General features: G+C 38.7%; 1 protein-coding gene across 8 annotated transcripts in view; it reads right to left on the bottom strand.

Moving 5' to 3' along the window:
* cdkl5.L (cyclin dependent kinase like 5 L homeolog) overlaps positions 1-12,461 on the bottom strand; it is a 185,524-nt gene that overhangs the window by 13,745 nt on the left and 159,318 nt on the right. For 5 of the 8 annotated variants that reach the window (XR_005965302.1, XM_041581757.1, XM_018246175.2 and 2 more), the window contains exons 14-17: positions 9,532-9,633; positions 6,440-6,545; positions 5,925-6,048; positions 1,646-1,742 (exon numbers count right to left, since the gene is read on the bottom strand). Coding sequence is in view for 7 of the 8 variants with exons in the window: in XM_041581757.1 (XP_041437691.1) it covers positions 1,646-1,742; positions 5,925-6,048; positions 6,440-6,545; positions 9,532-9,633 (429 nt within the window). In the remaining variant the exon portion in view is untranslated. The remainder of the gene's footprint in view (positions 1-1,645; positions 1,743-5,924; positions 6,049-6,439; positions 6,546-9,531; positions 9,634-12,461) is intronic. The other 3 variants (XM_018246178.2, XM_018246181.2, XM_041581756.1) reach the window with 2 other exon arrangements.

Raw genomic sequence — 12,461 nt, 5'->3', positions numbered from 1 at the left:
ATACAGTAACAGGGAATCACCGTATAAAGGGACAATATTATGCTGTTCGTACATGGCCATATAACAGTTGGCGTAGGCACTTGAATCGGGAAAATCGGATTTACCACTACCCAAACATTTTTTAGCAAAGGGACATGGGTTACCCACTTTGAGATTCATGGGGATTGACTTGGTACCTGAACCTAATAGGGGGGGTGACTGGGACCGGTTACTTTTGCAAAAAGAAGTTTATTGGATTAAAACTTTGGACACCGTGGCCCCTCGCGGTCTCAATGAATATTGCTCTTTTTCTCCTTTTTTGGATAAAAGATAAAAGGGGTAGATTCTGTAAAATGATTGTCAAGTATAATATAGCGATCTCTGCAAACAGTTTGTTTTTAGGTTTTGATACTGGTAATCCTTTTTGTGGATTTTTAAGTGTTTTTTATATATAAATTCTATTTTGATGTTTAATATTTAATATTTATATATAGCACGTTATACACTGTATTTCACATTCTGTGTTTTATATGTATTTGCTTCTACAGAATGTATCTATTGGAAGAACCAGTCACACTAATGAATTTTCTAATTATCCCTCACACCTGAAAGGGGGCGTCACTGGGAGGTGGGAGTGAGCTGGGTGAGTCTTTAAATAGTTTTCACTTTGTTGTAATCTTTATCTTGATAAAGGCTCCACTCGAGAGCCGAAACGTTGATGGAATAAACAGTTTTACATTTCTTGAAGAAAATCCTGGTGTGCTTCAGCTTTTTTGTCGTGGATATTTTACTTCTGGATTGCACCCAGGTCCCTAACTCCTGAAGTGTGTGCTAAAGCCTTCTACACTGTATATATATATATATATATATATATATATATATAAATAGTGCATAACATATCAATATCTCCATAGATTGGGCTAGAGCAGCAGTCTTGGTAGTCATAATTAACAATGCATTGGGTTTTTTTCCACCTCCCTCTCTATAGATTTTCTACTCCCCTTTTACTTGTCTTGCTTGTATGTGGAGTAAAACTCTGTAGCACAAATCTAAATTGGCATGCTGACCATTGTATTGAAAAAGCCAAGAGCTGGCAATCTAATCTGGAATACTAACCACACACATTGTACAAAGCCAAAGCTGCAATATAATTTGGCATTCAGGCCAACTAATCTTTATGAGCAAAGGGCACAGAGCCATAGTAATTTGGCACTGCAGCAAACTGCAATGTATAAATAATCAGTTTTCAGACCAGGGGCCGAGAGCCTCAGACCAATAGAGAAAATTATTTTTGTCACGTCTCAATGCTCTGGCAGTTTATCCCCACTTCACCTTCCCATCTCATTCTACAGTACTACTTCTACATATTCTCTCTCCCCCACAGCTCCAAGTTACTTCTAAATAGGAAGAGAAATTTATGCCCAAAGGCTACTTGATTCTGCATAATTTTTTATTACCTTTACAAGCAATTTCTGGCACCCTGGGATAAAAGAGCTAAGCCTTAGATCAAGGGCCCCACTCAACAATATTCTCTCATGTCTCACCTATTTACTCAATCCCTGCTCTCATTTCTAATCCTCTGTTTTTGGGGTTATTCCCACCATCTTTAAGAACGACACATGTTTTAAATAATACACATGCTCTGCTGTAAACAACTATAACTTACTGTTTGAGATTTCTTCTTTTTCTTTTTAATAACTCGGAAAAATCCCTGCTTCTCCTTCTCCTTAATTTGTTCGGAATGGCTTTTTTCCGCCCCTGTCCTGCAAAGCACAAGGAAAAAAGGAGAGTCTTATTAATTGAGTTTCATCAGTCAACTGGAAAAACATGGGCCACAGACCAACAGCTACACCTTTACATTTCATATGGGAACCCCATGGCCAGCCAGACCCTGGTATTTGGCTGCAATGCATCTGCATGGTTTACAATACAGGTATGAGACCTTTTTTCCAGAATGCTCGTGACCTGGATAAGGGATCTTTCCTTAATTTGGATCACCATACCTTAAGTCTACTAGAAAATCATTTAAATATTAAATAATCCCAAAAGGATTGTTTTGCCACTATTAAGATATGTATTAATGTGTGTGCTCTTATACAGTATCATAGTAATCTGATACTAACACTGTGTCATGTAAAGGCCCCCATAGACGGGCCAATAAAATCTGCAGGCAGAGTCGGGAGCTTATTGGCCTGAGTGTGGGGCTTCCTCGATCGATATCTGGCCAGAAGTCGGGCAGATATCGATCAGGCAGGTTAAAAAATACCTCTGTGTGTCCCTCGGTCTGACCGCAAGTATCGGATCCATTATGATCCAATTGTTGGGCCCTAGGGCCCACGATCGGTTCAGCCCAATATCACCCACTTCAACGAGCGCCAAACGAGCGGATCTCTACGTCTATGGCCACCTAAACATGATCTTTGTCTGCTAATGCAGAAGTGTTAATAAAGTTATCTTGAAGCAAGAGAAGCATGGTGTCTGTGTGCAGTTACTCCTCTGTCTCACATGAGATTGAGCTGACCGTTATCTCATCTCTTAAGCAGAATGGCAACAGCCACTAATAATGATTAGTGATATCATAGTTGGGATCAAATATAAGGAACTGTTTTATTATAAGTTAGAAAAATTAAATCATTTTTAAAAATGGGTCTATGGGAGATAGCCATCCTGTAATTCAGAGCTTTTTGGATAATGGGTTTCCGGATAACGGATCCTATACCTGTAAAAGCAAGTTCACTTTTAACAAAGTATGCATGCATTAACATGGCACATTGAATCAGTCTATAGAAAAAGCATAGGCAGCGTTTTGTCTGCATGGGATTTAAACCCCAGGTATTTGTAAGGATCCCTTCCCATTATATTTAATGTGAGTCAAGCTAAGTATACTGTTCTCTGTTTCATTCAGAATAATCAGATCTGTTTGCAATAAGCAGCAGGATTGTTGGGTAGCAATGTGCCTGGCTGTGTCTTGCATTAGCGGATTACTGTCTCCTGCAAATAAAGGAGAAGCGTAAACAGACATGACGTCCCGTAGCTTGCAGAAATCAGAAAATACAAGAATTCTCTGACAAGGTATACACATACTGTATCTGGGAATATAAGTGTGTTAGTGAAATATAAGGGCCATTGTGCCGCATCTACAGCTCAGATCCTGCATGTCTGTGAGACGGGGGAGCTGCTTCATCAGGCTGCAGCCATGTTATATGGTGTAACACGGCTGGTCTCTTTTTTTTTTTCATGGGAGCTGCAGAAATGATAGCATGGTAAATTATTAACAGCGTTAACTCAGCAGATATGTATGACTGGAATCCCAGGAGGAATGAATGCTAAGAGACACAGTCAGCGACCTCATTTTACAGCTTCCCAGGAGCAAAACACACTTATTATGTTCGCTGGACTTGTAAATTCATCCGACAAATGCTGTGAGCCGGGGGGAAACTGTAGAAACCCACCTAAGACCTTGCAGAATAGCTGGAACAGTGTTGGCAAATCCCACATAGTGTTGTGGCTCTTATATAGATATATTCACCTGTAATAGAACTGCATAATACACACATTTACATGCCATGTAATATCCATCTAATATTATTGCCTAAAATGTTCTTGTTTATTAATTACTGATCTTATTTACATCATTTTATGTTTAATATTCCTCTGATACCAGTGATTCCTCTCCTGTTCTTCTCACACAGGATCTTTTTTGTGTTCAGAGTTCAGTATTAATGGGGCTGTTCACCTTTAAATTATTAGTATGTTGTGGGATAGATAATGCTATTCTTAAACAATTTGCAATTGGTCTTCGTTTTTTATTACTTGTTGCTTCTGATTTACTATGCTTTTTGTGCAGCATCTCTCCAGTTTGGAATTCCAGCAGCTATCTGGTTGATAGGGTCCTATTTAACTTAGCAACCACACAGTGGCTTAAAGGAGAGACAGGAATATGAATGGAGACAGTAACAATAATTTTTTGGCGGCAGGTGACCCCCATTTGACATCTGAAAAAAAAAGACGAAGTCAAATAATTAAAAAACAATATAAAATTAAAAAACAAAGACCAATTGAAAAGTTGCTAAGAATAAGCCATTCTATAAAAGATGAAAAGAATTCTTGATAGTAACTAAGCTAGAAAATTTCCATGTTGATGCCAAAACAATGGGCCACATTCAATTCGGTGAGAAAAAGTTATGTGAAAACTCATGGACGAGATTCAATTCAAGGAAAAAAAACTCCAAATTCAGTTCCAATATTTTTCCCATAGACTCCAATGGAGTTTTCACGTGATACACCAAGATACGTTTTTCTGAATTGAATTACATCTCGAATTGAATCTCGTCCATGAGTTTTCACGTGATAAACCTTTTTCTCACTGAATTGAACCTGGCCCAATGTTTGGATATTTTTACTAGCCTTGGGTATGGTCATACAAATAACAGAAAGATCCCTTATCTGAAAAAATCCCAGGTCCCAAGATAACAGATCCCAAAATAACAGATCCTATACTTGCACTAGAGAACATTTCCCAGGCCATATTTTATGGTTTGTGTGAGCAATACAGTATATTTCCTTCTATATTACCTTTAGTACAGTGTTATAGAATGGCCAGTTCTAAGCAACCTTTCAATTTATCTTCATTATTAATTTTTATAGCTTTTTTTATTTTGACTTTTTATTCTGACTCTTTCATATTCCAAGCTCTTGTTCAGATCAGTGCAATAGTTGCAGAGAAAGGCCAAGCTGACCGGGAGCCCTAGGCCTCCCCCTGTGAGTGCACGTGAATGACATCACATGAATGAGTTCACGTCTGAGCTATGATGTCACGCACAGGGGTTGGGGAGCAGGTTACTGGGCACGATGACTGTTTAAAAGGTACATGCCCCGCGACCCCCCATCGTTGCACCCTAGGCAGGTGCCTATGCCTGGTACATACCCCTAGTTCTGGCTCTGCATGGTTGTTGAGTAATTTGGACCGTAGCAGCCAGATTGCTGAAATGCCAAACTAGAGAGCTGCTAAATAACTCAAAAACCACAAATAATAAAAAATGAAAACCAATTGCAAATTGTCTCAGAAGATCACTCTCTACATCATACTAAAAGTTAACTCAAAGGTGAACAACCCCTTTAATACTCTGTCTATAATATATATTTATTCTATTTATCTCCATATAGCTCCATCTACGGGGTATATTTATCAAAGAGTGAAGTTAATAGTGAAGTTCCGCCACTAGAGTGAAATTCCACCACTCTCCATTCATTTCTATGGGATTTTTATAGGCGTATTTATCAAAGGGTGAACTTTCACTTTCACCCATTGATAAATACGCCTTTCAAAATCCCATAGAAATGAATTGTGAGCTGCGGAATTTCACTCTAGTGGTGGAACTTAACTCTTTGATAAATTTACCCCTACATTTGATACAGAGTCTACTATTTTCATGATCTGAAGCTCTGGATATTGCTAGACACAGCAGACTCTCATGTATATTCCCACACAGTCCTTCTATTTAGGGTTCAAGCACACAGGCAGATTCAGGGATATTTAGTCGCCTGGCGACTAATCGCCTCTTCTGCGGGGCGACAATCTCCCCGAACTGCCTTCCCCCTGCTATAATGACAAAACGCCAGCGCCAATGCACTCGCGACGCTTCGAATTTCCGAAGTTGCCTCACGAGGAAACTTCGGGTGAGTGCATTGGCGCTGGCGTTTTCACATTATAGCAGGCAGGGGGAAGGCAGTTCGGGGATATTGTCACCCCGCAGAAGAGGCGTTTAGTCACTAGGCGACTAAATCTCCCTGTGTGCTTAAACCCTTATACAAAGAGCAATAAACTGAATCTTTGCACAGGACAGTTTCTACCCTTATTGTGCTTGGCAGATTTGCATTTAGCCATAGAAACCAGAGCTGCATTATTGCTTCCACCATTCCTACAAATATAAGTAGCCACTGACCAGTGATCAAATGTAGTCTGCCTCTTGGAGTGGTTTGTTACCCCGCTGCTATCAACTGGGTGAGAAGTGCCACGGCTTGATACAGTGTTTTCATGAAACGTACCCTCTGGGCGCGGCGATGGAACTGGGTAGATTAAATAGATGAAAATGTTGTTAGTGATCCATAAATATCTAGAAAGCTTTCAAAGTCAGACATACTAAACTCTTTTTTGTCAAACTTTGCACCACTGGAAAATGAGCCGAACTAGTAGTGGGCCACATTTATCAACACTGGGCAATAATCCATAGCAGCCAATCAGTGCTTGGCTTTTTTTTTCCAGCCATCTACAGGTAGATCAAGGAATGCAACCATTTGATTGGTTTCCATGGTATACTGCCCTCAGGCAAATTTGCCCTGTGTTGATAAATGACCCTCAGTCATTATATGACTTACAGTATATGTTCTGAACAATACAATTATTATTGGTTACATACATCACCTGCTCAGGGCAACATGTAACGTCCCCCAGTCTTACCTCTGTAGAAGCTGCCAACACGTCTGGGAACTGTGTCACTGTATATGTGCCGGTTTTCTTTAGATGCAGCTCCATCATCAGGGTGAGAATCATGGTATGGACCTCCCTAACCAAATATTTAACAAAAAAAAAAACATTAATTGTTAGGCTATTGTATTTTTTAATACACTTTTTGGTGGGCTGATGCCACCAGTTTCCATGTATACAGGAAAAGAAAAGAGTAAACTCAAAGCACTTTGAAGTAGGTTGGCTGAAAAAATATTAATTCTGGAGTGGCTATTAACAGCTGTAGATACACAGCCATTGTTGGGAAGGAACCTGGTGTCCTGGGTCCACTCTCAAAGCAATTAGATATAAATAGTGCCAAGTTCTATAGGTTTTTATATAGGCCCATGGTGAAAATGAGGATGGGCTGATGAGCATTGATACTCTGGTAGGACAGGCCTACAGGTATTAAAAAAAACAATTAAAACGACAGTCAGTGCTTTGATAATGTTCTGTAGACTTTTGCAAGGAACTGTATATAATATTATGAAACATGCAGACTTATAATGCAACATGGGTCTCATTTACCTCGCAGGCAGCTGGTCAAATGAGTGGGGTTTCTGTGCATCTACCGTATACACCACTATTACTCCACAAAAACCATAAATATGTCTGCTTTTGGTACTGACATTTTGTCTGTTTGGCATGTTTCTGGTAATGTTTGCCTGTTTGACACATTATGACTGAATGCGACAAAACTTAGAGACCATATTTGATGCAGGAGAAGAAGGCCAACAAAAAAAAACAGCAGGATCCCATGTGCAATGAATGGCCTTATGTATCTCTGCTGTGCTATGTTGTGATACCGCATGCCGTTCATTTGAAGATGGAATGGAACTTCAGGAAGTTTTCTATTGCTTGGGAGGAGGACAACAATGATTTTATGTTGATAAAACAAGGTCCCACCAATCTAATATATTTAGCATTCCATAATGCAGTGATCCCCAACCAGTGGCTCTTAAACAACATGTTACTCACCAAGCCCTTGGATGTTACTCCCAGTAACCTTAAAGCAGGAGCTTATTTTTGAATTCCTTGGAGGCAAGTTTTGGTTGTATAAAAACCAGGCGTACTGCCAAACTGAGCCTCCTGTAGGTTGCCAGTTCACATAGGGGTTACCAAATAGCCAATAACAGGCTTTATTGATACCCCCAGGGGTTTTGTTCATGTTTGTGTTGCTCCCCTACATTTGAATGTGGCTCATGGGTAAAAAAAAAGCTGGGGACACCTGCCATAAGGTATAAGCAAATGCTTAATGTTCTACCCTAGAGCCTAGATATTGAACTTGGTTATGTGATCAATTAGCCTGCAAACCTAACTGGATTCCTGGGTAATGCGAGTAAAGTAAAAAAAAACAACAAAGACCAAAAGATCCAAATTTTTAGCTCAAATCTGGCTCTTTGTTGTTTTCTAGTCTGTTGTTTATGTTGGTTAGGTTGCACCAGCATCCTGACAAATGGTTGTGGTTTGGACCTATACATTTTTTATATCAATACAAGGTACAGGTATGGGGTCCGATATCTGTAAAGTGGAAACCCGTTATCCGAATTACAGAAGGGGCGTCTCCCATAGACTCCATTTTATCCAAATAATCCAATTTTAAAAAAATAATTTCCTTTTTCTCTGTAATAATAAAACAGAAGATTGTACTTGATCCCAACTAAGATATAATTAACCCTTATTGGAAGCAAAACCAGCCTATTGGGTTTATTTAATGTTTACATTATTTTCTAGTAGACTTAGCGGCACATTTACTTAGCTCGAGTGAAGGAATAGAAAAATTTTTTTATGTTTTTTTGGCTACTTCGACCATCGAATTGGCTATTTCGACTACGACTTCGAATCGAACTAAAAATCGTTTGACTATTCGATCATTCGATAGTCGAAGTACTGTCTCTTTAAAAAAACCTTCGACCCCCTACTTCGCCAACTAAAACCTACCGAACATCAATGTTAGCCTATGGGGAAGGTCCACATAGGCTTTCTAGCAATTTTCTGATCGAAGGAATTTCGTTCGATCGATGGATTAAAATCCTTCGAATCATTCGATTCAAAGGATTTAATTGTTCGATCGACCGATTATTCCTTCGATCGTTCAAATAGCGGTAAATCCTTCGACTTCAATATTCGAAGTCGAAGGATTTAACTTCGATAGTCGAATATCGAGGGTTAATTAACTCTCGATATTCGACCATTAGTAAATGTGCCCCTTAAGCTATGAAGATCCAAATTACGTACAGATACGTTATCTGGAAAACCCCAGGTACCAAGCATTCTGTATAGTCATGCCTGTCTACCTATCTGAATAATGACATTGCGGAATTCTATAATACTCAGCAGGGAAAAATATTTGCAATTTTAATTCTATTATTTTAAAGCTATAACATCAAAATTGGCAGGACAATGCTGGGTACCTCAATTACTTATTATTTTGTTTGTTTAAAAGTGAATTAGTGTTGAAGATCACATGGTCAGATGGCGTGTTTTATTTACACAGTCTTTAGTATAGAATTTTCCACTGGCAGAAATAAAAAGCTGGATTAAAGTACATAGCTGGATATATTGCTTTATATTACACTTAAAGCACAACAAGTGGGTTGCAGAGGCAACATATACCTTATGCAGCAAGCTACAGCACATATAGAAACATAGCAATGCACATGTGCTCTTGTTGGTAAGCAAAACATTTACCCACAATATCTAGGGAGTGGGTTTAAGGACTATATTATATTGCTTCCCCTTATTACCCATGTCTGGGCCTGATTATGGATAAAATATAACTGAAGATGAAGTGGAGGTAGCTATCAATCATGTTTTTAGGAACGTCAATGAATGTGGCCTGTATATCCTCTGATGTGCATGAAACACCTACAATAGTTAATAGAGATGGTGATGACAAATTCGTAGACAATTCCCATTTCGGAGAAATATAATAGGTTGTGTAAGACACTAGAATATATGTATTTACTTACAATTTTAGTTTTTCCATTATATATATATATATATGCAACTATGTTCATTTATATTACTCTTTACTTGATTCAGACCTCAGTCTTTTGTCGCGTGTGAAATGAAGCTGCACCATCTCTGTTGGGGTCTTTAGCTAATGTTCTTGAGTGGGTCACCTCAGATGCAACCTGGTCACCCTGCTAACAGCAAAAAAAAATAAATAAAAGGTTTCACGTGGATTTGGGGAGCAAGACGTTACACGTATATTGACTGACAGGGCAGACACAGCATTGTAAAGCAAAAATAAAGCAGAAATACATCAAAGAGGCACAAAGAGACACAGTTCAGCTCAGATTCAATAGACTGGAATCTGGCCAACAAATATTTTGCCTTTGTAGTTTTTCTAGACATAACTATAGACACAAAAACCATCTTATAATGAGGTAGCTATGTATCCCTTAGAAAAATGTTAAATAGTGATGGGCGAATTGCTCCCGTTTTGCTGAAAAATTTGCGAATTTTGACATATTGTCAATTTCCCAACTGCCCCAAGTCATGTAAACTTCAATCAGTCTTTACTGCTGTACTGCAAGTTGGAGTGATATCACCCCCTCCCTTTTCCCCCCAGCAGCCAAACAAAAGAACAATGGGAAGGTAACCAGATAACAGCTCCCTAACACAAGAAAACAGCTGCCTGGTAGATCTGAGAACAACACTCTATAGTAAAAACCCATGTCTCACTGGGACACATTCAGTTACATTGAGAAGGAAAAACAGCAGCATGCCAGAAAGCATTTCTCTCCTAAAGTGCAGGCACAAGTCACATGACCAGGGGCAGCTGGGAAATTGACAATATGTCTAGCCCCATGTCAGATTTCAAAACTGAATATAAAAAAATCTGTTTGCTCTTTTGAGAAATGGATTTCAGTGCAGAATTCTGCTGGAGTAGCACTATTAACTGATGTGTTTTGAAAAAAACATTTTTTCTGATGACAGGATCCCTTTAATGGTATGATGGGAGGTACCATATGAACAATTTAGTAAAGCCAATGGCTTTTTGTCTAAATACGTTTTATCGGGACATAATAAAAGAGAAGACGGGAAGACGCCTTAAGACACACAAGCAAAACTCATCTAGCATGCCCTCTGAACGTAGAACAATGTATTTTTATGGAAAGGGTTTACACTATATTCTTTATACACCGAATACAGCCGAGTACACTTTTTCTTAAACTGTTTTCTATAAAGTATTTCTACCCAAGATACATAGACCTGACATCTGTCGAATATTCTGTGTGACATGTATAATGTATTTGTCTGTTTAAACCAAACCATATTCACAAGCTGCAGGACTGATGAGCAGCGTACAACTGTATTGAAACAAGCGCAGCAGACTGTATTCATTGGAGCAGAAATTAATAACAAGCCCAAAGACATGGGGATATTGGTCATAAAATAGTTGAGACAAAAAACCCCAACTAGAACCTTTCATGTTAGCAGATTTTGTGGCATAAAGAATCCTGATGTAAATTATGTACAATCTAACCATCTACAGTAAAAACATAATTAATGTAACCAATTGCATGTCTAGAGGCAGTCAATAATCAGAAAGTATTGTTTTTCAGGCAAAACATTTTATTTCTGCAACACTAGAGAGTAGATTTATGGACACATTTCCTACCTGGCCTTGTCCTTATGTCCATAGCCACAAATATTTAGCCTGTTTCTTCAGTGAGCACATTGCATGTTGCATAGGAAGAGGTTGGATAGAGCAGGATCTTTTCCAGCACAAAAATAATAATTTAAATCTTGATAAACTTTCCCCTACAGTCTGTTTTTTTTGCAAGTGGAATATCTCAGATTTTTTGCATAAATGTTTTAGATGCAGTATTACAGGTATAGGATCCATTATCCGGAAACTCAATATCCAGAAAGTTCCAAATTACGGAAAGGGTGTCTCCCATAGACTCCATTTTATCTCAGGTTCAGGATTCTGCCATTTTGAGCAGGATTCGAATCCTTCTGCCCGGCCGAATCAAATCCGAATCCTAATTTCCCTAGGGGCGGGTAGGGAATCACATGACTTTTTGTCACAAAATAAGGAAGTAAAAAATGTTTTCTCCTTCCCACCCCTAATTTGCATATAAAAATTAGGATTCGGATTCAGTATTTGGCCGAATCTTTTGCGAAGGAGGTTCAGCCAAATCCAAAATAGTGCATTCGGTGCATCCTAATCCAAATTTTTTAAAAATGATTTCCTTTTTCTCTGTAATAATAATAATAAAACAGTAGCTTGTACTTAATCCCAACTAAAATCAAATTAATCCTTCTTGGAAGCAAAACCAGGCTATTGGGTTTACTGTATTTAATGTTTACATGATTTTCTAGTAGACTTAAAATCTGAAGACCCAAATTAGGGAAAGATCCGTTATCCAGAAAACCCCAGGTCCCAAGCATTCTGGATAACAGGTCCTATACCTGTACTGCCATTATATTTAGATACCCTGTCCCAATAATTGACCTTATTGTAGACATGTACTTCTATTATACTAATGGGGGAATGTAATAAAAGTCGCAAAGAGCAAAACAATTAGCAGAAATAAGAATAAAAAGTCTCATTTCGCAATGTAATAACCTTCCTTAAACTGTCATTACATTGAGAATTTTCATTGCACATTGCCCACTTTTAAGGGCAAGGCCAGACGTGGCGTTTTTAAAAAAGAAATGCCGGGCGTAAATACGCCACTAAAACCACATGCATTTTTCAACACGTAGGTTTCTTTTCCCAACATGCACTTCTCATTGCTCTCATTGAGAATTTGGATGCCATATTTAAAATATGCTGCGTATTTACACAAAGTGTGGTTTCAAACGTGCAGAGTCCTCCATAGAGTCTTTTGATTTGGTAGTTTCTTGACACATTGGCGTTTCTGCTGAAAAACACCAATACTGACGTCCTGCGGCGGATTTTGGCTTGCAAGAGCCCTGTGTGAATTGCCATAGTGCGCTTTCCATTAGTTTCAGTGGT

This window comes from Xenopus laevis, chromosome 2L (assembly GCF_017654675.1).
Source record: "Xenopus laevis strain J_2021 chromosome 2L, Xenopus_laevis_v10.1, whole genome shotgun sequence".
Taxonomy (NCBI): domain Eukaryota; kingdom Metazoa; phylum Chordata; class Amphibia; order Anura; family Pipidae; genus Xenopus; species Xenopus laevis.
Note: the sequence above shows the minus strand (reverse complement) of the source record. Positions and strands in the feature narration are given on the sequence as shown.